At 45.1% G+C, this 27,641-nt stretch overlaps 1 protein-coding gene across 2 annotated transcripts in view; it reads left to right on the top strand.

Moving 5' to 3' along the window:
- Positions 1-1,723: 1,723 nt before the first annotated feature.
- Positions 1,724-27,641, top strand: part of LOC118118015 (ephrin type-B receptor 1) — a 156,497-nt gene continuing 130,579 nt past the window's right edge. For both annotated transcript variants that reach the window (XM_035170778.2, XM_035170777.2), the window contains exon 1: positions 1,724-2,000. In XM_035170778.2, the coding sequence (XP_035026669.1) occupies positions 1,925-2,000 (76 nt within the window). In that variant the 5' untranslated portion in view covers positions 1,724-1,924. The remainder of the gene's footprint in view (positions 2,001-27,641) is intronic.

Here is a 27,641-nt window from a genome sequence, read left to right as displayed (position 1 = left end):
ACCGCTGCCTGATGCTCCTGCAGCTCTGCGTCTGCCCCAGTTCATCTGCTGGCCTTTGCCACACGAGGAACAACCATTTATTAAGCGAGTCACATTTCATTTACGATGTGTTTGATTTTTGTCTTTGTAAAGGTTAGGAGTTGAATCACAGAGGGGAGGAAAAGATAGATGTAGTTAAAACTGTTCAGGCTTGCTGGGGGGAAAAGCTGCATGTAATAAAGAGTGACATGTGGCCTCTTTAGGGTCCAAACAAACAGCAAGAAGATACAGGAATTAATTTCGTAAGCTACACAGTATTTTGAAAAGCCTACTTTTCATTCCATTCATTAAGTCCATAAAAAGTAAAGCAGGTAAAAAGTATCTGGGCCAGTGTGCTGAGGAGAGACAGCACTGAAGTATTAGGCCAACCAGTGGCCCCGGGTAAAACCAGCCCCACTCAGGCTGGAGATTAACAACCCCATCCCAGTCCAGCGCTCTAGGGACTTGGGGACATATCTAGCCCGACGCAGGTGTGGTTCTGGGCTACAGGGCAGCAACTGCCCTCTTCCTCTGCTGAGGCAAAGCCTGGTTCTCTGTGTCCCTGCGGGGGAAAGCCCATTGTGTGCGCCATCTGTTGCAGCACACGCGCAGACAAAAGGGGCGACGGGGGCAAAGGGTTGGAGCTGATGTGCACTGGCTGTTTAATATCATTAGGAGGTGCGGCTGAATTTGCCAATGCCATTAAAGAACATCTGCATTGTAATTGTGTGAGCATAATGGAAGGGTGAGGGCGCCAGACCATAATAAGGCTGCTAGGGACATTTAAGTGTGGTATCAACATGGGTTGGAGAGAGTGGGAGCGTTGACACACTTTAGAGGGATTGTTTTGCTCAGATGCTTTTGCAACAACAGAAATCTTTGGAGCAATAAAGTAAAGGGTGGAGCCGCATGCAGAGGCAGGATGTAACCAATAGTTACTTGTTTTTGTCTACAGCCTATTGACAGCAGCTCTGGACCGTATCACCAGAAGCTCTCTCCATGTCTTAGTCTGTGTCTTCCACGTACACTGCACCGCTTTTTCATCCTGAGATATTTGTATTCTTTTTGATTTTTTAAAGTTAGTATAGGGGCCTGGCAGGAGAAACTCCAGAGAATGTCTGGAGCCACTCACTTTGACAGTTGAGCTGCTTTCAGACATGCACTGATGAAGTCAGTCATGTGAGAATGCAAATGTCCAACTTGCTCAATAATCAAAATTAATTGAAATCGTGGGACAAACAGCTTTAAATCCTAATTGTGCTCAAACATTCTTGTGATTTTCATAATGAAACATGTAATATCTTAAGTGGAGATGATTAAGGACACACTCTCCACCATCAGGGGAAGTGAGAATTGCCCTATTGGACATGAGTGAGCTGCAGCATTATTTTGAACCACGGGCACTGAACAAGCCGTTTATACCGTCTCCCGTGCGGGTTGAGGCTCTCGGAGGGTTACCACATGGGGCGCAGTACCCAAGGTAGCCCTGCTAGCGGCGCTATTTCCCTTCAGTGCAGCGGACGCCGCTTCAAATAGGTCAAGGAAAAGTTTTGTGTTTTGACAATGCGCGCTGGGCGGAGCGGCGGGGCTGTGGATTGGCTGGTGAGTTTCAGCCGCCGGTCGATGATTGGCCGCGGTGCTCTAATGGGGGGGCTGTGAGCAGGCGATGCTGGGTCCCCCACCTACTCACCTCCCTCCAGCTCCTCGCACCCCCTCAGTCAGTCCCCCCCACACTCCGCTCCTCTGATTGTCACACAGTGTTTACTACGGCTTGAAATGTGACTCACAACACAGGCTATCTGCTGGAGTACCGCGCTGACACACCGAGGGATCCCGGTTCTTTGACGCGCGCCGTGCGTCTTGGCTATTTTTCTTTTTTTGGGGGGGGGACACGCTGTTGGAGACTATGCCCTTCTCGGCCGTGACAGTGGATTTGTGTGCGCTTTTCTGCGCGCTGGCCATCACGTCCTCCGCGATGGAAGGTAAATACGAGAAACAGAACGAAACATGGGATTGTACTTGTTGTGTGCCGTGGTGCGGGGACTTCTCCTGTCCGGTCTGCACCTTGGGGATGATGGGTAATGTTGGTGCGCGGGGGGGCAACTGCTGGAGCCTCCGGCACCGGGATGCGGGGATGTCGCACACGCGGATCACTGTGGATCGCCGTGGTTCATCCCTCTCCTCTCTCCGGCGCGCCAGAGTCCTCCCGCTGCGCTGCGTGTCACTGATGCTGCTGCTTGTCCACGTGAAGCGCGATGCTCTGAGGTTGAAACGCGCTTTTAAACGTGCACATTACTTTATTACTGGTCATTTATGGGCTCAAATGCGTCGTTTCTCCACCGTGTAGTATTCCTCCTTTTATACAACAGTAGTGGCACCTCTTTTAAACTATTTTAGATTGTTGTTATATTACGAACAATTACTGTTTTCCCCAGAGGTACACGCGTAATTGTAAGTGCCTGTCAAAGCTCTAAGGAATCCTGTCACGTTTTCTTCATTAAATTGCACATGTGAAATAATATTATCACTAAAGCCCCCCGAGCATCACTCTCTGGCATTTTCAATTGCAGAGACAAACTCTCTTAGATTGTGACTGGGAGTCTCCCATGGATTTATGCTGGGGTGAATATATAAGTTTAACTATTGGAATCAGCAACTCCTAAGAAAATGAGCTGCCTCCACCTTTTTTAAATTTTTTTTATTTCTCTATTTTTTCTCATCATCCACTCCATCCCCTCCTTTATCCCTTTGTCTTTCTCTGCTGCATCTGTCCCACTTCCTCCTCTCTTTCTCCCACACACTCATCGGCAGTGCCACTAGCAGCCAATATCTCCTCGGTTAAACATGTTTTTCATTTCCGCTGTGGGCCCCCAGGGACCGAGCACTGGGCTCCATAGCCCCGTGGATATCCCGGCAGCATCATGGATACATAGTGTCTTCTCTCATGTTATTGTACAGTCGCTCATCCCCTCCAATAAAACACACAAAGTAGAACACCAGCTTATTTCCCCCCGTCTGTCTGTTAAAAGCACAAACACATGCATTAGAAGCTGAAATAAAATGAGTTTTCTCACATGCAGCTTTTTCTCTTTAATCATTTACAACACTGCTCCTTGACTCTTCCCAGCTCCCGGCTGTGCCTCTGTAATTCGGTGGCGGTTTTCTTGTTTGTGCTCATCAGATTTCCGCACATGCAGCTATGGATAACCAAGCCCAGGCCCAAATTGCTACCTCTGCAAGGATTGGATATTTTCAGGTTCAAAATGTTTACCCAATGTGAGATGACAGCAGAAATGTCAATTCGGAGAGATGAGGAGGCTGGGGAATGAAATTTCCCCTGCTCAGAGAGGGATGTGGGGTGTGTACTTCAAAAAAAAAAGTAGGATGAGAAAGAAGCAGATGGGCAGGGAGATGGCCCTCGGGTTACCTCGGTAACAAGGATGAAAGTGATTTCCTTGTTTGGGTGGCTAATTGAAAGGAGGCTGTCCCATGGGCAGGTTAAAATCTGCACTGATCTGAACTCCAATCTGTTGCTCTTTCATTTTATTTGTTGTGTGTGTGTGTGTGTGTGTGAAAGGGAGATGGTCCGACATCACCCCTGCCTCTCCGGTCACCCTTAATGTGATTACGTGTCTAAATCTTCATAACTGTCGGTGATCTGTGTGTGAATTGGTGTGTGTTTGTATCTTTAGAGTAAAGAGCAGCCCTGGCCATATGGACCTGAGGCTGTGAAGAATTGAATTATTTATTTCACCTCCCCACACGTGCATACACTCACAGTAAACACTGCACTGAACTGAACTGGGGAACTTCGGAATGAGAATCATAAGGAGACGAGCATGAAAGAATGGACGGATAGTTGGAAGATGGAAGGCCGTAACAGAAAGAAAGATTTAGAGAGTTGAAGTTTTAACATGATGTGTGTGTGTGTGTGTGTGTGTGTGTGTGTGTGTGTGTGTGTGTGTGTGTGTGTGTGTGTGTGTGTGTGTGTGTGTGTCTGTCTGTCTGTGCGTGTCTGTCTGTCTGTGCGTGTCTGTGTGTTAGGGTGTGCAGCTTGTGTGTCTCAGGATGGTGCGACGAAGGACCAAAATGGTGTGAATATGATTACGGAAACTTGAATTTGCTGGATTTAAAGTCTAAGCTACCCAGCGCACGCAGGCACACGCGCACAACCCCACACACATGGAGACATGATATCTGCAAACAGATATTAATTCACTGGCGAGTTACTGAAGAGGGGCGGAGGGGCAGTGGGGCCCGAAGCAAAGGGCCAAAACGGAGGGGAGAGCAAGGACTGGGATTTGCATGCCATTAGAAAACGAAGCATGTGCAGCGCTCTGTTTCACCCTCATTTGTCTTGCCTCTGCATTTCTCCCCATCATCTTCACCTTTTCTCTGCCTTCTATCCTCTCCCCCACCACCTCATTTCTCCATTCCACTCTATCTTCCATAATTCTCTTCACTAATCTCGCCATCCCTCCCCTCATGTCTCCCTCCTCACTTCCTCATGCTCGCTCTTTCTCTCTCTCGCTCTCTCTCTCTCTCACCGTGGTGTGCGGATGGTTCTTGCCAACAGCAGCAGTAATTCTCCCCCTACTTACAGAGCCATTGCTTATTTCTGTTTGCCCTTAAACCAATTAGGCTTAGATAAGCCCGCTCATTTAACGGCCTGGAACCGGGTGGTGGAGGAAGGGAGGGCAGGAGGAGGAGGAGGACGAGCGGAGGGATGAAACAGCGGTTGAAAGATGGATGGGGACCGCGGGAGATGAAAAGATGAGGGAGACAGAAGGAGGGAGGTCAGGGAGTTTCTGAAAAGATACAGTATGCGTGTTTTACAAATGAGTAGCCTGCGATCGAACAAGGCTGTGGACGTAAAACGAACACAGGGCTGTGGCAGTCACAGTATAGATGCCTGAGCTGTTCTACAACCTGAGCTGAAACAACAGCAGCAGCCAGTCAGGGGGCAAGTGGATGGAATGGAGAACACGGTACCTAGAATAAACAATATTCATGATATCTTAAGCAACAGATAGTAGTTATAGAAATCAGAACCACACACTGCTGACGTAGAAGCAAAGGATAAAGAAGAAGAAAGTTTAGAGGACAGAGCAAGTTCCAGTCGTCTCAGCAGCCGACCGCTTTGCGTAAGTGTTCTTGAGCAGGACACTGACTCATCTCCCAAGGCATTGTGGGATAGCCGACCCATGCACTGCTATGACCTCAGTGCGGGGAGAAGTCAGGGTATATTATTATTATTATTCTCTCATGCTGCATTAGTCGTGATTTGCAAAGGCCTCATGAGACTTAACCTTGAGACAAGTGTTTGTTCTTGTACAGTTCTGATCGTTCTCTGCTTCACATTAGCATGGATTCTTTTTGCATCTAACTCAAACAAATGGGTCACTCAGTGGGCTGTCACTTTTTTTTGCTTCACATTTCACTTATATACTGTTTGTTTGTTTATGTGTTCATTTACACGCGACTCTCTCTGAGGTTTCTATGCTTTTTCCCCTGTTAATAGGTTTTTTTGTTAGTTTAGTATTCCTTACTCTTGTTGAGGGTTAAGGGCTGAGGATGTTTTACATTGTAAAGCCCTACGAGACAAATTGGGATTTGTAAATATTTAATCTGAATGTGGGCACTACTGCAGATATACAAAAACGGAACCAAATCAGTTTTATGTCTGTCTGAAACATGGAAGCACAACTGACACTGACTACCGCTGCAAACCTAGTGCTGAGTTAATAGTTCTGTGCTAGAACTATTAACTATTGTGAGTTGGGGGCATGCGTGTGCCACCAGCTGTGCAGAGGAGACAGGCTATAAAAAGAGTCCTGTTGAGCCTCTAATGGATGTGAATGTGAGATTGCTCCTTTCCTCTGCTCTCTCATTTGAAATGGTTGGAAAAGGGACAAATGAAAATATAGGAGCAACATTGGCAGAAGGGTTTCAGGGCAGCAGGAGCTGAAAAAACATGAAGGATTGTGTGCGAGTGTACAACTGTATTTTGTCTACGGGCACCACTGCTGACCTGGGACCACCTGAAGTAGAATTCAATTTTCCACTAGTTTTGTACCACCGTTCTGTGTATTGTGCGTTTGGATGCCTGTGTCGTCAGTCGACTGCTAAAGCCATTATGGCTGGCAGGGGCAGCAGGCACGGCCTCCTCCTATAATGGAGGCTTTATTTTGCCCACAGTGAAAAGACTCCTCGGTGTTAAGGTGTGCTTACGCAGCCTAGTCAGCTATGACGACCCCCAGTGCAAAGCCCTGCCTGCAGCTCATGTACCTGTGGTGCTGTAAATGTGTTCTGCTGCTTTTCCTGTGAAAGTGTTGTGCTTGTATGCAGCCAGTGTGGCGAGACTCTGTGGGCCTTGCACTGTTCTTCATAAGGTGTTTTTTCACATACTGCAGTGGACTGTATACTGCATATTCTTCTCTCTCTCTCTCTCTCTGTCTGTCTCACTCTCACACACACACACACACACACACACACACACACACACACACACACACACACACACACACACACACACACACACACACACACACACACACACACAGGCACTGTCCCCCTCGCAGCTCACCTTACCCAGGGACATCTGAGCTTTGGGATGGCCAGATGGTGGAAGCAGGTTGGGGGCTTGTATGCATGTGCACATTTTTGTGTACATCTCAGTATGAGAATGAATGTTATTGACCGAGACAGTGAAAGCATTAGAGCGGTATGCACTATACTATGTGTGCGTATTTGTGTATCCGGTTCCATTCCAGACGTTTTTTCTTTTTCTATTTTCTGTTCTTCACCGTGCATCTTCCCGAGTCTACGATACATTCCTGTGTCCAGAGATTTCGCTGCGGAGATGCTATCGGCAGTGTCAGGTTCCTACTGTTTTTGCCTCGCACTCGGCCCTTATCAGAGCAGGTAGCTGGCTGTGGGAAGAGGGCTGAGGGCTTATCCGCTCAATCTCCAGGAGGAGCAGACCCCGATGCATCAGCCACATACGAAAAACATTTGAGAGCCGGAGTGAAAGCTGTGGCGCTCGTGACACAGTTCAACCACAAACTGTGTGAGTCATCTGTTTGCTGGTAAGGCCAGTTCTCTCAAACGGCAAAGACACAATGGACACACACCCACAGACGCGGCTTGATGTGCACAAGAGCTCAAACTTAGAGATAACCCTCCAGGCCACACCTAGTGGAAAATGGCCAGTAAGTGATTGGGCACAGTTTTCCCACCACTCAAAATGGTGTGAGAAATGAGTCTTTGCTCATTCTTGTTCTGATTCTCAGGCCTTTTCCCCTCCATTATCACCTGTCCCAGAGATTGGGTGACAGTTGTTCAGTCAGAAAGAAAGTGGCGCGTCTTCTATATTTGTTGGGTTTAGAGGCGAGAAGAAGAAGCATTGATTATCGAGTTTTATTTCACACTGTTAACGCAGCCTGGCTTCTGGGGCCTCTGTGCTTACAGCCCTCGTATTCATTATTTCTCCTCCTCCACCCCATGGCCCCTTTGGCTCACTCCACCTAGACCCTCCATATGTCAGCTCGGGCCGGTCCACATCTACAAGGGCCTGTTGTTGACTCGACTCGACCTTATGGCCGTTCATTCCTCCCCGATCATTCTATTTTCTCCAAGAAATTCTAATTAGAGCCTGAATATATTTGGGTCAGCTTTTTATTGGCTTGTATTGGTCTCTAGTATGCTATAATGTATATATAATATAATAGGAGAGTCGTTTCTTGGAATAATTGGGTCTCCCTGCCTCTCTCCCTCCTTCCCGCCCCTCCCTCACCTGCCGCTTCCTTCTTTCTAGTTAAAAACAGATGCATTTATGAAGCGTTATATGGTTTTCTTCAAGGAAAAAGTGAAATATGAGCCTGTCCTTCTGAAGACGTAATAGACGCACCACTGCGAGGAACAGGAAGGGGGTAAAGAGACTATTGGGGGTGTAAGCTTGTTGTAACAAAGAGGTTCATTTATGATTGTTATAATGAGATCTGCTTTTGAGTCGGGCCCAGAATGATTTAATTTGACTTTTAAGCCCTACGGCTCAGACTTAAGGGCTGCAAGCGGGGAGGCTGGCGGATCAGAGGCCGACTAGGGGAGTGGGAGGAGGCAGGTATATGGTGTTTCTGTGACTTTCAGTGCGTGGGAAACTTTTTAAAGTCTACAATCAAACTGATAAGTGTATCAGTGCAGCTCACTTTGCACACTTGATAGCTGCACCCTTCAAACTAACACTAGATATCCCCATGTTTATTTAGCAAATCCCTTTCCCAATAGTACATGATACGAAGTCGCTACTGTACAGGACAAAAAGAAAACACAACTTTGTGGTAATTTTTTCCACTTTAAGTGATTCAGCCGCCCAGAGGACGTACGTTATGTTTCTAGTGCTCAGAGGAATTAAAGGCAGGACGTTAATAGGGCTGAAATTACCAACGGTGGTGGAAGCTGCTCCACTTCTGATTAAATAAAAGCCGGCTCCTCCACAGGCAGTTTCTCATAGGGACTGACGTGTACACACACACACTCTCACACACACACACAAGCACAGATGTGTATGTGCAAGATCACAGACATACGCACACATAGCTTTGATGTGTGGAAAGGAAATGAGTAGCGATGGCGAGCTAAGGGCCCGGGCCTGGGGTCTGTCCCATTATTAATGAATAAGTGCCTCTCCCAGGTTAAGGACATGTGGACATATTTCACCATTTGCTTGCCCTTCTCCTCACCATAAATGTAATCTCTTATTAAACACAGGGTTCTTGGCAAGAGAGGTGCAGATGGAGAGAAATTGTGCATGAGCATTTGTGTCTCACTGTGCGCGTGTCTGCGTCAGCCTGAGAAATGAAAATTGTGTGCCGGAGAGAAACGAAGTGGCCGCACAGTGCAAAATGGAACGCCGGCTCCTGAGAGGAACACTGATGGGCCGATAAGTAGCAAGTGGTGGGAGGACAGTTTTCGCCCCGCGTAACACCGAACCCGTCTGCCAGACAAATATATGCCTGCCCTGTAATGTCCACTTCTCCTGCTGGATGAGAAGAGACTGTGTTTTTTTGGAGGTAATTAAGTATTGATTTAAAGCACAGAGGGTAATGGGAAATTAGTGGACAGCGTCTCGAGGTAACAGCAGCTGCCTGAATGGCTGGAGTACAACTAGAAAACTGACAAGGTGAATGAGGCATTTTCCGAAAGGAGCCAAGGTCAAAGGTGTTTTGTTTGGCTTTTAAGTTCTGTCCTGTGAAAACCAGCTAAGATAATAAAACCCAGAAAAAACAAGAATCAGATTGTGCACATTATGTTCTGTTATTTAATATTCAATATTAGTGATTATATTTCCTAATTTGCATATTTATTATATTAACTTTTTGTTTGGATGGCCGAGTACAGATCTTCAAACTGACCTGCCCTCTCCTCCATGAATAGTTATAACAGCATAGGTCATAAGACCTCATTTTAATGTGATGCATCCTGAGGTCACATCACAACCAAACCAAAAAGTAAACGAAGGGGAAATTTTCTACATAAGCTGCTTTCAGACACGCACTGAACTCCTGATGGGGTGAGAACGAAAATGTGCGAGTCAGTTGCTCTGGACCATCTCAAAGAGTGTTTCCTGCCTGGCCCCTCGTCAAATGTCCAGAGAATGTCCGAGTGAGCTCACGTGAGAACGCAGCAGGTTATTGTCAGGACACATTCGCCGCATGGGGGAGAAATTATGTTTCCAAGGACGGATACAAAACTAAAGAGGTGCCAGGAGTAAAATACATGTTTGCCGCAGTGGAATTTATACGTCATGTCCTGCCTCCTGCATGCTCTACCCAGGCGCCAACCCTCACCTGAACGCCACAGAGATTTTCATGTTGTTGTGAACGCGTCTGACCTGGAAAATCTCCTGCTATGTTCATTATATGTGAAAGCCAAAAATCTGGATAATATCCGAAGCCAATTGTCTGAGTGCTTGTCTGAAAATGATTGTAGAGATGAGTTGTTTTCCTTCCACTGTGTCCTTCCTCCACCGATCCATGTGCTTTTTTTGGTTGGGGGCAAGTTAGAGGACAAGGATTAAGACTAATTTGTGCATGAGAACAGAGGTGAAGAGGGACAAAGAGACATAGGGGGGGAGAGGACGATGGGCCAGTATCTGCCTGCGATTGGATTTGTGCTAATGAGGTGGCTGGTGGTTCTGGCTGCTAACCCTTAAGCACACAGAGCCTTTTAGGGTGCATATATGCCTGCATGCATCTTTATGAATGTCTGTGTCGGTGATAATGAATGTTGTGTAGAGGATTGTTTGTCACAGGGACTCACACCAGTGTGAGCACTTGCTGTTAGCTCTTGTGTTAACGTTGCTGTTAAATCTATGAGGGATGTCTTGATTCAACCTGTTAGTGTAGCAGTCGCAGCCATACACCCCCAGCCCTGTTCTGTTATGGGGCTCACTGAACAGTATAAAATTCATGCCCCTCTCCAATTGTTCCCTCCCTTCTCATCCCTTATTCCTGTGAAGTCTCTCCCCTCCCTGCTTCCTCCCAAGGCTGGGCATTTAAAGCGGCACGTCTTTGATGTGAGCTTCACACACTGTTAGACACCCACTCATCAGATTGACACTGATGCCTGGGCGGAGTCAGCCCATTTCCGAGAGTCGGGCAAATGAACGGCTGGAATATACAGTTACTGTACACGCACATCTGGTGGTCTGAACTGAGGCGGGAGTTGGGAATGCGGACGTGAATCAACAGATGAGCTCGTTCAGACGCACACGTTTTCCGGCGCGGTCGCACGGCGCTCAGCCGATGATATGTCAAGGTGACAAATGTTCCCGCTAAGCCGAGCTGAATATAATTGTGCGGCGGGTTTTCCTGTGTTTTACAACTGTGTCACATCAGTTTCAGAGGAAACTCTCTTACTATCAAAAGGTGCATCGTACGAGTGATGTGAGATTATTAATGTATGATATCGAATGCTGACCTCTCACATCATAAATTCTCCCTCTAAATGCAGCCTTGAATCTCTCTGACAGGCTCGGTAAATGATGAATGATTTGTAAAGGCATAACTAGACAGGAAGTGTGCAACAAATGCATGTACAGTGTCAGTGGAGGTTAGCATACTTCAAATTAGCTCTCACAAATTATCATGTGTACTTGTCTGTAGAGGTTGAGGAATTGCTGACCTTACTCTGAGCTCAACTCTGCAAGCTTGTCTGTGAGTGTGCAGTGTAGTATTCAGGATCATTATGACACAGATTTGCATAGTATTTATATTATATATTACTTTAATTAACAATTGTATTTAACATAAAACAATTACTTTCAATTGAGCGGCCACTCAGAAAACATGTCCTGCATCATGATGTTCCCGTTGTCCGTCACACACTGTCGATTAATGGTTTAATCCGAACATTACACAGCCATAGTAAGGTGTGGCTAACGTGTATAATTGAAAATGCTATCAGTGATCAGGCTTACACTTCATCAGGTCTCTGCGTTTGCAGGTCGATGCTGCTGCCTTTCGCTGTCATTGTTTTAACATCTGGACTGTCACAAACTGTGTAAACAGTAATTAAGAAACTAAGACAATTCTCTGGGTTTATGTCAAAAATAGTTTGTTGAAATCCTTCACTGTGGATATTTTTAGACGCATCTTCAAAAAGACTAATTTGTAGGTTTTGGGTATCTGTCTGTGTGTTTATCACTTTTTAGAAATTATTTTTTCAGGCATTTTACGCTTTTATTTTGATGTCAACAGAGAGAAAATGAGTCAGACATTCAGCGAACGGTACAGCTAGCCGGGAGTCAAACTGGGAACTTGCTGCTCATTTTCCCTGGGAAAGGATATCATTTCTTGCATTTGAATGGATTACATTACTGAGTCCCTCCCAACCATGAGGCTATATCATGTTCCAGCCTGTTAATGTCAATGCTGTGTTTGTATTACAGAAAACATCATCATGCAGGTATTTGTTGTAGTGACTCTCAGGCTCTTGTTCTCCACGATAAGGATTTAGTCTTCCCCTCCCCAGACAACATTAAACAGGTTCGGGCGATGATGAAACGACTCCTCTCTAGCTGCATCTTTAAAAATATGTGTGTGAGTGTGTTAAGCTGCTGCGATTTGAGGACTCACGCTTGTTTATGTTCAAACTTTGCTTTTTTTTCTGAGACTGTCTAATGAAATCATGACAAATGTTCATGTCTCCCTGTGTTTATGCTTGCGTGTGCATACACGCATGTGTTTGCATTTACAGGTAAACTATTGATACTGTGCTGGTTCAAGAACACAAACAGTCTTAATACATATAATGCGTTTATAATGTGTGGGGAGTAATGTTTGTGCTAAAGCTCATGATATTCCTCTTTGTAACTAAATTAACAGGTTCCATTACAATCTGAACCGCCCGTCATATTTATGCTTCGCAAACAATTCCAAAATCCTCCATCAACTTTTTCTTACATTTATGAAAGCTGCTTGATATGTTGACCTCCCTCACCCGAGGTGGAACAGAGAGACACAGATGTGTAGCCCTCTCTTCATGTGATGGTTATAACTCTTGACAAGGTCACTGGGCGAGTCTGTGAGTGTGTGTATGTTTGTGCGAGCAGATTCGAGCATGTATAAAAATAAAAGAATGACTCGGCCGGCTCTTAAAAGGGCTCTCAGACACCTGTCAATGATTGGCTGAAAGAGAGCACCTTCCCTCCGCTGTTATTGACAGTTGAAAATGTGGAGGAAGTGTTGAGAGCGACTTGCGGTTCCGCACATGTTTTCAATCAATTTGAGGCTCAGGTAATGCTTTGAAAATCGTCTTTCCTTGATAAACATCATGTGGCAGCTTCTAAAAGGAAAAGCATGATGGATGGTCATAGTGCTGCTTAAAAAAAAACTGAAGAGACCAAAAAGCAAACAAGAAGCGTCTCTCTCGCTCTCTCGCTCTCTTTCGCTCTCTCTTCCTCTGACTCTCTGTCTGTCTGTTGCCTTGGCTCTCAAGATTGATTGTAAATCGTCCAGGATGTATGAGCGTTGCAATCATATCATGGATCACAGCATGGGTAGGGAATGACAGATGTCGCGGGCGTCCTCTGTTTATTTGAGAGGCGAGCGTGCGTCTGATGGATTGGCTGCATTCGGCGGAGACTGGGATGATTTGTCATCTCCTGTGTGTCTCTTTGTGTTTTTGTAAGTATTAAACAGGGCAAACAAGGGTGTTTGTCGTGCGGAGCAATGTCCCAAAGTCAGCAAGAATAACTACAGATCACTTTAAGGACATTTATATTTTGTATAACATGATAGTACGATAGACAGATAGAGTACTATATATCCACTATTTCTGTTAGGTGTATTTTCGATGTATTTCAAATATATTCATAGCTTTTTAACTCCTTTGATTTTATAATTTTCTATTGGATTTACTGTATGTGCCCCCTTAACTACGTACAGATGATTTTTAAATTTCACTCATATTACATGAGTATACCTTCCGGATTTAACATGACACAGAGAGATGAGGCCCCTCACTGTTGCTATGGGTGGTATGGGGGCTACTGTAGGAAAGGTTAAGTGCATTTCCAGTCAAGGTCATTTTGAGTGGCATATGTATCCTATTTAGGAGCCTCCGAAACCACTGAGCGGTGTAGACATGAAACAGTGTTGACAGCTCTGCTCCGCTGTGATTGCTAAAGTTACACTGGAGATTAGTTACTGGACTAAACACACACACACACACACACGCACGCACGCATGCGCACACACACACACACACACACACACAAATACACAGTGTCCTGTGCTGTGCGCTGATCACTAGATAGGCCCATTATTATGGACAACCATTACTACGCTAACCGCTCCTGATTGCTTTGCCTTTCACATCGCGGTGACATCAGCAAATTGCTAATTGACAGATAATTGCCAATAATCACAGGATGGATCTGTGAGGCTGCAATTAAAGGAGCTTGCTGCAGCATCCAGGTTCCTTATGTCAGTGTGCCTTTGTTTAGTAAGGCAGGTTGATCAAATACCTTTTTGCAGGAACATTTTTGAAAATTGTCGCCGTACGGTTCGATACCATTTGTGTCGTGCATTCGTCTCCCAGATCTGTAGATGTCCTATGTCAATTTGCGGGCCACTCCCTTTGCAACGTGTCTCATTATGTTTGCTGCTACCTCTGTGAGAGATAACAGCCTGGCGCTTGTAATGGGATCCTGTCTGTTGGGAGGAGATGGAGGAAATTGCTGGGAGCAGGAATGCGCTTGACTTGCTCGTTTGGGTCAGAGAAGGAAGTGGCGGTGTGTGTTTGCGTGTGTGTTTGCGCTTGTGTGTTGGTCCAAACCTGTGTTGGCTCAGCGATTGAAAAAAAAACTGAAATGTGATATGAATATCCTCTCCATTCTTCCATGAAAGTACCTGAAAGAAAACCCTGAAAGGGGCCCATTTAGGCTCGCTATCAGACAATACAGTACAATGCCCCTGATGACAGCCAAACTGGGGGAGGAAATGGCCCTGCTAGGACCAACATAATAGCGGAATATTCTGGAAGTCACAGAAGAGATTTCTGTAAGATTTTTTTTTAACAATCAGTAGAAAAGTGTGTGTGCAGTGTGTCTGTGTCCTCGGTGTGTGTCTGTGTGCGCGGTGTGTCTGTGTCGGGTGTGTCGGGCATGCTGACCCTCTTTTCTGTATGTGCATGACAGTCTGATGTGCTGGATGTGTGAATTGGAGCCTTGCCTAGACTGTCAATCAGATGAAGAGATCATTAGAGGTGTGACACTCAAATCTCTCATCTCTCTAATCAGCTGTCATACGAACAATGCCAGCTCCTACATGTGCCTGTGTCCAGTTGCCAACTGCAAGCTCATAAGCTTGAGCTGCATACACACAGGAATATAAACTGAATTTTGTTCAGGTGTCTTCCTCACAGTGAGCCTCACTTGGTTGTTGCCTCTTTCAACGATCTTTTAACAGGAAAGAAATGACTTCAACATGGGGTCCATATGGACCCCATGTTGAAGTCATGCTGCTCTCTAACAGTGGGGGAATGGCAATTAGCGCTACATTTGCTGAGGATGGCATGGAACCAGAGACCTGTCACCTCTGGTTCACAGCTCTGTCTTTGAAGACATGCAAGTGTGTGTGTGTGTGCGTGCATGCATTTGTGTGTGTGTCTTTGTGCATGCATGTGTGTGTGTGTCTGTGTGCATGCATGTGTATCAGCATGCACGAGGGAAGGGAAAATCATAGCAAGGCACCTGCTACACAGCAGGGAACAGGACTGTCTCACCAAGACAAGTGTGTTCGTGTGTGTCTGCACGTGCATATGCGTTATGCAAAGGGGGATGTGTAGGGTATAGCGGTGGCATATTGTGTGTGATCAGAGGCACAGCAGCATCTAAATGCATGCGGTTACTTGTAATCAATGTTACCACATTTCCTTTGGGTATGCTAATGTATTCTAAAATGCAAATGCTTTTCAACAGCAAACCCTTAAGTTGTATCATATGAGTAAATGAGCGATCATGCATACAGTGATGATCAGATGGAAATCTGCTCGAAGAATGTCACACGGCATCTTGGGAAAACTAATTCCCACACACAGTTACTGGGACGTCGGATTGCACGACTGCCGGCATATGGATTCCGTAGTGGCACGGATTGCATCATGTTTGTCATAATTATTTGATCACAGTTTAAAAGTCCCTTTGATCTCCATAGTGAGAGACTGATGTGACACAAAATGGTCGGCAGCACACTGAGGCAGAGGGTAATCTGTGTCTCTGATAGGACAGGCTCCAGTCGCCCCTGGAGACTGCTGGTTGCATGCCCCTGCTTTGAAACCCCTCATGATCACTGAGCACCTAGATGTCATCATTTGACTTCAAGAAAATCTGTTGTCTCACTGAAATGTCTGATTATTTTTGTGTTAAGTTGAATTTCTTTCTACATGGTGATGTGGACACCTTGGTTAAGATTTGCATGTTGGCAACATTGATCATATATGCTCTTGTAATCATGAGTTGTCCTAAATACAAAATTGAAGAGTTAAATTCAGCGACCATAAACCTCAGATCTGGAAATAACATCCGCCCTGAGGGATCCAATCACACGTGGTCAGCTTTAAGTACAAGTCTGAACTCACCCAAATGTGTCCTGAATGCGTCCTGAGAACCAATCACTCAAACCACATTCGGAGGTGGTCGGGGTCACATGTGGCCACATTTTTCTTGCTGTGAGAATGCACATGCATCATGAAGGAATGCCCAGTCAGCTGATCTCCTCTGACCTGCAGCAGTTTTGCACTTAATCAAGTCTATTTTTATGCTTCTCATTGACTTGTTGATACTTTTCTTAAATTGGTTAAATCTTTCCCCACAGCAGGTCCACGAGATTCCTTCAGCGCCTCCTGACTCCTCTGTCTACGTCTCTCACTCGAACAGACAGACACACACTGGGACATTGGACACATTTATATATATATTTGGTTTTCACAAACAGGAATGACGTACGTGATTATTTGTTAAGAGAGCGGAAAAGTGAGATCTTTGTATATAAGGTGTGAACAGACGCTGTTCACTTGTGATCTGATCTCTCAGGACAGATTCTAATACCAGGTCTGAACAGGTCCCTTGATTCAAGTCTGCCCTGGGATCTGCGTGTTGCAACCCCAACTAGTAATTAAACCTATCTCACACTGTGAGAACCTCCAAGATCGCTGTTTTCCAATTGTTTGTAAAAGCTCTTTTTTTTTTTTGTCCTGGAGGACCCAAACACTCACTCATGTGATTAACACACGAGGCACAAAGGGTCATGTAGAATCTGATTCACACACTGCCTGGATTAGTGGGGTCCATGTGAAGCAGACTGAATTGATTTTCAGTTTTCTTTCAATGTGTAATATTAAATATAATATTACACATATTTAATTAATTTTGTTTTCCTACTCATATTTCTTATAGTTATACTTGCAAAAAACACACCACAGCAAGTCCTTGCATGTGTAAACCTACTTGGCAATAAACCCAAACACTATGTTGTTCTTCAGTCTCAATCAATAATCCTCCCCCCTTTTATCTCTCTCTCTCTCACCCATTAGAGCGCCAGGTTGTGTAACATGTTGACTGGCTTGGTACTTACAGACAGTTGACAGTGGCTCCTACTTCTGGAATTAGCTTTGTGTGGAGCAGTGCATTTTTTTTATAAATTTGCCCACTTGTGTGTCTGTGAGCGTGCAAGCTGATGACAGGGCCCACGCTTCTTAAATTAGCCTTGCTGCCTGGCCCCTGGGGAAGGCATGGATGTGCAGATATAGAACCCTCGATGCAACAATCCCTGCCTCTTTTCCCTACAGTATCGACACCGTGCTAGTCCCGATCCTATGCCTCCAAGTCAGAGGGAACTCATCCCACAAATGACAAAAGCAAATCTGGAACCAGGGCCTGGCGCCAGTTTCAGTGTTTATCATGGAAATGCTTTTCCCTTTTTAGTCTTGGAGGACAGCTTGCGCATAGAGAAGCAATACAAAAAAAAAATCCTGTGCTGTTGCTTTTGAGATATAGAGTTTCTTTATGGTATTAAGTTGTGTTGAGGCTACAAAATATTTACATTCAGTGTCAGCGCTCCAGTTATTTATTCACAGAATAAAGAGGTGCAGGGCTACTGTCAGCACTGTTTGACTTGCAGTAACTTTAGAAGTTTGTTAGAGACAGTCCATCACTAATGAATACAGTAGTTGAGTGGTTTTTCAGTCAAATTATTCTATCTGTGTGGTAATCTGGAGGTCATACGTGTGGCACTAGTGTGTATTGTGTCCCCATGCGACTTTATTAAAGAGACGTTAATGAGTTCTCCTGTCTGCTTCGCTCATTTTTCCTCCCCTTCCCATTTATCCTGAGCGCCATCTCTTCTCCATCCTATCGCTCCAATATCCCTCTCCCTCTAACTACATGCACATTCTCAAGAGTGCTTCCTTACCCTTGTAAGTAAATTACAAAACTGAGACAGTGCAGCATCAGGGAGTTAAACTATAAAACTAATCCCAATCTCTGTTGCCCTTTTCTCTCTCTCTCTCTCTCTCTCTCTCGCTGTCTGTCGGTCTCTTGCGCTGAAAGAAACTCGTCTTTATCACTGTCTGCTAGTTGGATTTTCATGCTAATTCAAGCAGATCTGTCTTGACTAATGCTGATCACAGATGTTCTGTCCCCAGTGCTGGCGCGTGCGTTGCGTTTGCGTGCATGTGTGTGTTCGTTCATTTGCGTTTCTCATATCACGCATTTGATTCCTTTGATGTTCAAAGATCCTCCAACAACAAAGTATACATTTTCTTGCTTTTGGAAATAAGATCTCTCCAAATCAAATAGCTGTAGCAGTGGTGATACCAGTGATACTAATACATTTCTACAGCGACTCGGCCCCCAGTGTTTTACTGTGAAGCTCGATACGGAGCGCTCTCGCAGTCTCTCATGTTTCACCGACTTCAGCTGCTCAGCCATCATGCATTTGGTTGTGTAGGACATAAACGCTGGAGTAAACTCACAGTAAGTGAGGATGACGGGTCGCTCTTTGTATAATTTTGTAACTTGAGGAGGACGAATAGCCCGCGGTCAGAGGAAGAGAGGCAGGAAGCAGAGAAGAGGACAAGGTAGACAAGGACAAAGACAAAGAGGGAGCCATGTTTTTCTTTTGCTCCCTCCTGTGGCACAAAGAGCAGCGAGTGACCTGACATGCTGGCGAAATAGTGCCCCACCGCTGTAGCATCAATCTGCTTGTCCGGTTGTGCAGAAGCAGGAAGCAAACAGCAGCATGAAGATATACAACATATTGTCATTGCACTCTTTGCACAGTTGCTCCTCTGCATTGGTCACTGAAGAAATTGCACAAAGACTGCAGACGTGACGGCGAGCGCACATGCACAGATGCACAGAAACAGAACCAGTGCTCCTGCTTCACTCTCAAAAATAACTGCGACATGACAACAGCAGGTATTGCTTAGGGGAAAACAAGGGTATTCGCTCAGTGTCCGCGTCTCGGGTTTTTCCTTCTCGTTTCCCGCACCATTCTTTTGGAGCTGCACATGAATGAACAAAGATCTATCCCTATGTTCTTGCACCACAAGACCATGTCATCTGATTCCATTCCAGTTTTTATACTGGATGCTTTCCCTCCCAGCTCCCGCTGACTGCAGCCATCTGGGCTTTTGATCCAGTAGAAATACTTTGACAGGACAATTTGAGGGGCCGACGGGAGAGAGATGACATTGTATTGCGGCAAAACCATAGTGGGGAGATGCAGGGGGGCTCCACCACAAGTCAGGGGGGCGATTGTCTTAAAAAGGCAGGAGGACACTGTAGCTATCTGGAAGATCTATGAAGTGTGATGTGACAGACATGGAATGTCATTTGTTGGATCCTCACTGGACAGGGGGGGGGGGGCTGACACATCTGTGGCAGGCGGCCAAATCAACTCTGATTTACACCACCCACCAACTAGAAGGGGGCCTGCCCAGTCACCCAGCCATTACAGAAGATGTATTGTGAGGGGTAGCACAGTATCAAAAAACAATCAGTCACTGAGAGACGCGCACACGCGCACACGCACACACGCACGCACACACACACACACACACACACACACACACACACACACACACACACACACACACACACACAATAATCTGATCTATGATGAGTGGGTTAAAGTATCTCTAGCCACAAGTTACAGCCGGTCATGTTTGACATGTATACATTTCCCTCGCACGCACAGTAACAGACATCTCTTGCCTCTGATGACAGATACTGTATTTGTTAAGAGGAAGCCATTATTGCAAATAAAACAAGCGCGTCGCCCGTCTGCACTGGTTCTAACTGCATGTTAAACATTTAGTAAACCCTCAACACGTGCCCCTGCTGTTAGCCATCACACTGCTGCGGTTCAAGGCACAGCCAATGAAAGCAGATAGAATGGAAATGATTGAAATAGTGAGGTGCAGACCAGGGAAAAGAGACAGAGGGGGTGGGGGTGGGGAATTGAGAAACCAAGAGAGATTCAGAACATTTAGGTGTAAAATGGAAGGGTAAGAAATAAGTGGTTTGGAAGTTAAGATTGATAGGAGAAAAGAGCTGATCACCCATGGAGAAATTGAGGGCAGTGATTTAGAAGAGAGGAGATGAGGCGATGTCATTCTCACTGAGGAGCTATTACAAAAGTAGCAGGGTCTGCGTGGGACTCGGAGGGTGTGTGAGACAGCTCTCGCTGCTCATCTCGATAAACCGCTTCTTCCCTGGTGTATAAATACAGAATTTGATTCAGCCACACTCAGTTGGGTTTGATTATTTTTCTCTAAAGCCGCATGTTCATTATGCTCAAGCAGAGGAGTAGTGGTGTGTTACGGCGCAGAACAAAACCGGAGAATCTTTGAATGTGACTTGGAAACTGGGTGATTTATCTCACCATGGTGAGGAGTGAAAGTGGTGTTTTAAAGTCGACTTGCAAGTTCACGGAGTTCCGGACTCATTTGCCGGAGATGCATTCATCTTTCACTCTTCATACATTTACCGTAGTTGTGATGGGCCTTTGAAGGAAGCTCCGGCATCTTACTAATCTCTCTACTCGTTTAGGAAGCTCCTCAAACTTGCACAAGCAGCCCAATGTAAACAACCCAATTAGCGGTGAGGTTGACAAAAGAGGGCGGCTGCTTGGCTGGGGCCATCTGGCTGGGCCTGGCCGTCTGATCTATAGGTCTCTTGGTTTGCCAAGCCCACATGTTTTACATTGTCTCACAAGCAGGGGAGGACGAGTCAGGCCGAAACCTGCTGTTTTAACCAGAGCAAATGTTGGGGCCTAAACCTGTGCGGGAATATACCGATTTGGATCCAAATGCTCACACACACAAATCCATGTTCTCTCTTTCTCTGTTATTCACACTCTTCTTCTTCTTCTTCATCATTTTCTTCTTCTCTCTCTTTGACACACATACCCACCCATACATGCACGCAGGAAAATTAATTCGGGTTGGCACGGCAGCAGCAGCCTCATTCTAATAAATCTCCCCATTATCTAAAGTGATTGGTGGACACAGAAGCTCATTTCCTGTCTCGGAGTTGAGAACTGAGGACAGACGGCCATTAACCCCGCGTTTCCTGTCCTGCCAAGTGCCTGCTCTTCATTTGCATTTGCGTGTTTAGTGAAAGAGGTCATCAAAAGAGAATGACCTAAATAAAAATCGGAATATTTCTTCTCGTAAAAAAAATGGGATGGATAATTATACATTGCTATGGCGCATGAGTCTTTTTAATTTAAATTTAACTACCGAATAGCCCATTTTGATGTAGTCAAGTCATTTAAATGTCAACTTCCACTGACATTTAGCACAAATTTGGATGAGACAGAGTTGTCCTTTCGTGCACATCACTGGGCACCATCATCTGTGTTCATTTGTCTGCATTGTACTTTGGGACGAGAGTACCAGCCAAAAAAAAAAAAGTCACTGCTCCAAACTGCAGCCAGAGTCTTTGGCTGCGGAGTGGACACCAGCTGGACTGTAGTTCACAGTGAATGGACCATTGTGAAGGAGACTCAATAGCAGGTCATAGAGTGGTGACCCAGAAATTTGCCGAAGTAAAGTTTTGAGTCATAACAATGTTGTGGGCAAGATGAAATAGTCGTGTATGCGAGGGGGAATTTTGGAGCAAAACCATTTCCTCTTCCTGTTCCATAATGACATCACAAGTATCTGGGGAGCCGGCAGAGCACCTGTGTCCCTTCTCCATGACAACTGGGCTCGAGGCCTATGGGTGATGGAACACATAGATGAGGCGGGCTCGCACAACTGGGCTTACACATGCACACACTTTGATTCGAGGGGGAAAAAAAGGATTTTGAGGCCAAATAAATCACACAACATGAAGTCTGGGGTGAGAGCCCCTGATGAGATATAGAGCCTACAGAAATAGGCCATCACAGACCCCATTCCTCCTAGCCAGCACCAGAGTTAATGGCTTTCAGATCTCTGGGTGCCTCTGTGACTCTTTCTGTGTTAGCAGGTTTGTCTTTGTTATCTCACAGCTGTTATCTCTGCTTTACCAATTCCATGTTCTCCGCTGGACGGCCACTGTTAGCGGCTGCTCGGTGCTTTGGCTTAATGAATGCTTTGCCGTGTTGCGGGCTGTTTGTTCAAAATAAACCGAGGGCCCGTTAAGGTCCCTCGTCTGTTTCAGAGATAAAGTGTTTATTTTGCAATAGAAAGACGAACTGGAACTGAAGAGGGGAGAGGAGGAGGACGGAGCCAGGAAGGGGAAGTCAGGACAGGAGTGTAGACAGAAGAGAGAGGGTTGACTTTTACAGTCATGCTGGCAGAGAGTCAAGTGAGACCAGTGAGGCAGAATAATATGGGCTGAGTGTGGCGGGCTGAAATGTGCCTTTCTGATGTGTGTGTGTGTGTGTGTGTGTGTGTGTGTGTGTGTGTGTGTGTGTGTGTGCAACACCCATGATTTTCTATGTTGAAGGGTTTACCAGAATTTGCTCGAAATGAGTGGCTGAACAACTTTGTGTCAGATTTTATCCGACAGACTGAAACACACAGAGCCACGAACTGGTCTGGAACTTACATGACTTAATCTACTATGGCAGTTTGGTAGAAACGTTTTTTTTTCTGTCCAGAATATATAATCGTGTTTTGAATGCTCTGACTCTGAGTGGCACTGAGGACGTGGACAGCAATAAATATGTAGCTTTCATTGAATAAACTGATTAAGTCAAGCATGGATTCACCACATAAAGCATGTGGCTGTGTCAAGGTCACATACACAGGTTTTAATGTGGATGTACACGCACTTTATACACGCGGGCCTATTCATCCACATCGCCGAATATGGGGTTGCCAGGGGCAACGCAGACCCCACAGCATCCTCACGCTCACCCTACAGCAGCCAAATATCCAGCACCATTAACCTCATCATTGCAACATAATCAGCCGCGGATGACGCCGCCACTAAATCGAGGCAGCCTTCGAGGCACAATTAGAAATGTTAATTAAATGTTGCTCCATCTTGCATTGGCTTGACACATAATGCGAAACCATCATTTGGGGCAATGCAGAATGAGCTTTCCCGCTTTCTCTGTCATTGAGGATCTGTGGCGCTCATGCTATAGATCACGGAAAGGCAAGTATGAGAATGCAGCAGATGATTTCACAGAGCAGTTTAATTAGCAGAAATAATCAAATGCTGCCTTTGGTCGCAATGGAAACCTGCATAGTCTCATGCTCTCCACAACTCGAGTCCTGCTGTTGTTGCTGTTTCTGTGGAGTCGGTGTTTGTTTAGTGATGGTGACCAAATTTCTACCGTTTGATATTTTTATTCTGGATGTTTTGAAGCGCATTGCAACCTTGTTTATCTTTTTGTTATTGATGTGTCTGAGTGGCTAAACGCAGAATGGCCTTTGTGTGTGCGCATGAGCTTGTGCACTTTGTGTCAGGGCCCGTGTCTACAGATTTAAGTGCCTTAAGAGCACCCATCATTCACCATACTCCACTGAAAGCAGCGAGGTCTCAAAATGTTAGGTGGCCATTTTAAAGTGTTAATATAACTGCTAATGGCTGATAGAAATAGCAACCCCAGAGTAAATGTGTGTTTGCATCAGTGGGCGATCGAGCATGCAAAAGTGACCCGAGAGAGAGGTTCAGCCTCCTCTTGTGCCGTTCCTGGCTCCGCGAGAGGTCTGAAAATGAATCCATATCTCGAGCCATCTGCACCGAGGAGGAATGCAGAGACATCAGCCCTAAATGCATCGGACAGATTGGACCTTCTAATACCATTACATGCTGCCAGCAAGAGGCTCAGCAAGAGTAAGACTGCAGCTTGTGTTTGTGACTGGTCTGATTTAGCTATAGCCACAGATGAAGGGAGCCTAAGAACGGCAGGAGAGAGTAAAAGGGATTAAAAACTAACTCCATTTAGACTGTGCCTAAGACAGACAGGTCTGCTCTAAACAGGTGTGCTGATCCTTCTCCAAAGATGTTAAGAAGACTCTGGACTTGTGTGTGTGAGTGAGTGTGTGTGTGTGTGTGTGTGTGTGTGTGTGTGTGTGTGTGTGTGTGTGTGTGTGTGTGTGTGTGTGTGTGTGTGTGTGTGTGTGTGTGGTGTGTGTGTCGACCATCTCTCCAGAAGACTGGGTCATTTAAAGAGGATTAGAGGAAGTATGGTGATGGACTGTTCACAGTAAATTATACTTTACCACCCACACGCGCCCCACACCTACATGGAAGTCCCATAGTGGCCAGCATGCACTGCATACACACACACACGCACGAAGACAATTGCAGCAGAGGGTGTGGGTTGGATGGGGGGGGTTGGTATATTACCAGAGTGTGAGAGGTTTGTGTGCTGTGTTACCAGCTCTAATCCGCCCATTCCTGTTGGCATGAAAGACGGGGATTAACAGACGAAAGGTGAACATGGAGAAAAGGCAGGGCCGGAAAAGTACACAGGGAGCGGGAGATAGTATTCCGGAACTGCTGCAGGATTCTCTCCCCGGTTGCTGTGGTGAATGCAGATGAGCAGTCTCTTTGTATGAGGCTAAATCCTTTTATTGATCTGCAGATTAGGCACTGTCCTTACCTTTTTAAAGTCCCCATACTTTTTGGATACACAATCTACGGGAAGCCTGTGCAGGATTGGGATGGCTAAAGAAATTGTCAAAAAGCTGTGATAGGATTTCTTATTCAATATCAAAAGGGAGACACTTCTGCCTTAACAATGTGTGGCATATCTTTAAGGAATAGTTTGACATTTTGGGCCACATATTTATTTGCTTTCTGGCAGAGAATTAAATGAAACATGAAAAGGTATTAAATACAACCAATAGCTGGTTTGGTTCTCTTAGCTTGGCACTGGACCCAGGAGGAAACAGTTTACAGATTATGTTTCATTTGGACACAGCCAGTTGAGCTGTTTCCTCCCATTTCCAATCTTTCTCAGAAGCAAAGCTTAATGGCCTCATATTTAAGAGATATGAGCATCAATCCTCTCTGCCAGAGAGTGAATAAGAGTATTTCTAAAAAGGTCAAACCATTCCTGTAAAAGCCTAATTTGAACACATACAGGAGGTGCCTTGTTCTGTTCTTTGATCTATGCCTGCACAATTGGTACCTGTTTAAAATGTTCTTTCACTGAGCGTGTTTGCCATCAAAAAAACATGATGAGAGTCATAAGTAAAATTGCCCTCCTGTCTGTAATGCAGCACGGCACAAGCTGCTCACATCTATAGGGATGGATCCTGAAGCGAGTGTTTCTACTCAACACCCACGGGAGAGGATCTCCCCCACTAGGAGATAAAAGCAACATTTTGCATCATTAGACAGTGATAATTTCAAAGTAATTATAATATCAGCCAATGTGTTTGATGTTCTAGCTTTTTCTCTATCTCTGTCTGCTGTTCTCTTTGACCTCCATTCATCCAGCCGGTAATAACATCCCAATTTTCTTGACAAATCAAAATGGGATGAGAGTTTAACAACCAACCGCAAGTATAGATGGTTGACACCAGTAATAAAAACCTATATTTAGGACTGAATGATATGGCCAAAAATTATATCAAGATAAAAAGGTTCATATCAGTCAATATCGACATTTATCATAAATATAACATTATTTCTCGTGAGATTAAAGACAGATTTTTCCTCTGTTGTGGTTTTAAATTCTTCTTTATGAGCAGAGACATTTGATAAACAGTAAAACAACTGAGGTAGATCAGTTGTGTGTTAGACCACATTCCTCTGCTTTCACAATGCATACGATATATTGAACCTTTGTTTCAAGCTAACGATGGAATTTATACTGCAACAATTATTGACAATACAACAGTAAAAATATTATTTATAGATTATTTTTTTCTTATACATTTCTACACCATCTCTCTTTTCTACTCACCTCACTTCTAAAAACACAATGTGAAAACAGCAGCATCATGACATACATGCATATCTGCATAACTTCAGGCTTTTTAAAGATCTGCTCCTCTCTTCTCTCACCCAAGAAACAATTTCAAACTTACTGGTGTGGCATTGTTTTGATCGAAAGCCCTCCCATCTCTGTGCTGCAAAAAAAAAAAAAGAATCGGGCACATATTTGCATCACTGCATGAAAGGCTGCAAGCCAGTTATCTGAGCAAGCAGCCATTGTGGAAAATTGAGGGCGGATGCTTTTAGCCTAGCTCTGCGTCCAAGGCCTCATCTGTGTGTTGCTAGACTGAGGTATAGAAGACACGGAAATAACACAAAGGGAAAATGTGTTAACAAAGGAGTGAGACGACCACCATCTGGCGCACTGAGGAAACGAGACAACACTCGTTTGTGGGATGCCTTTGAAGACAGTTAAATATTAATCAGAGTGAGTTGTTTTCACTGGACAAACATGATGCTGGTTTAAGGATTATATTTTAGATTACTTAGTTATACTCTGGTGCTTGAAGCAGAGAACAAATACCCAGAGTGAGAAGTAGCTGCACCCACACCTCAGTGAAAGTATGTGTGTGTTATGTCTGTGTGAGATTGCGTTACTGTGTGTGTGTGTGTGTCTGTGTGTGTTCTTGCACACATGAGTGTCTAAATGGTTTCCTTTCCACAACAAAACAAAGTTAATTGCTTCAATAACTGATATTAATTGCAAATTACCCGCCATTGGTTGTCTGTGACTCTCAATTTGGAGTCCTATGAGTTCATATCTCAGCTCTGTGCTCTGTGTTGTTGTTGTTGTAAATGGTTATGTTAATGGGTTTATTCCCGCTGTCCTTATAGCTCACAGACACACACACACACACTCAAGCACAGACACACAAGTTGTTTCAGGAATACTGATATGAGTTTGCTTTTCTCGTCCTTGTCCACACTTTGCCCTGAAAGCATTTAATTGCTCTTAATTTGACATTTGGATGGTTGGAGATTCGTCACACTTGCTTCGTCTTTCACGTCCCTGTCACTTAACCAAACAGTCCAAAAGATGGACGCTCTGCACGGCCCCTTTGTGGCTGTGCTGACATCCCCACAGAGGAAGACAAAACGACAAAACTAACAGAAAGTGAACATATTACCGTCTCGCCTAGGTTGTCATTCCACCAATAGCATGGGTGGTAGAAGAGATAGACGTTTTGAAGCTTAGCACATTTTGTCTTTGCTGCTGAAGCTAGTAGCTGATTTTGGGTATTTCCCAGGGCTATGTGGGCCAAGTATTGAGTCAGTGTTGCATGTGTTTGCCTGTTGGGTCATCCTTGCTGTGATGTAGGTGTAATGTCTGACAGGTTATCGTTTAAGCCCACCTCAAGTTGTGCATACAAGGCCGGGCGTAAAGAAGCAACAGGAAGAAGATATGTTTGCTTTTTTTTATCATTCCAGAGCAACAGGACAGATGGGGATCATGAATTCAACACTTATGTTGTCTTTAAGCTCTGCTTATCTCCAAAGGGTATGTTTAAGGTATCTGCTGTGGTGCTTACGATGTAGAGAGAGACACCAGGTAGTTTTACTGCAGGGTAGCATTTAGACAGCAGAGAATACACCATATCATCTCGCTAATCACCTGTAATGAGCAGATGCAAGGCAGATGTGCATTGCTGCTGGCACAGGTGCT

The sequence above is a fragment of the Hippoglossus stenolepis genome, chromosome 11, assembly GCF_022539355.2.
Source record: "Hippoglossus stenolepis isolate QCI-W04-F060 chromosome 11, HSTE1.2, whole genome shotgun sequence".
NCBI classification, from domain to species: Eukaryota; Metazoa; Chordata; class Actinopteri; order Pleuronectiformes; family Pleuronectidae; genus Hippoglossus; species Hippoglossus stenolepis.
The sequence above is the reverse complement of the archived record's forward strand: the minus strand, read 5'-3'. Positions and strand labels throughout refer to the sequence as shown.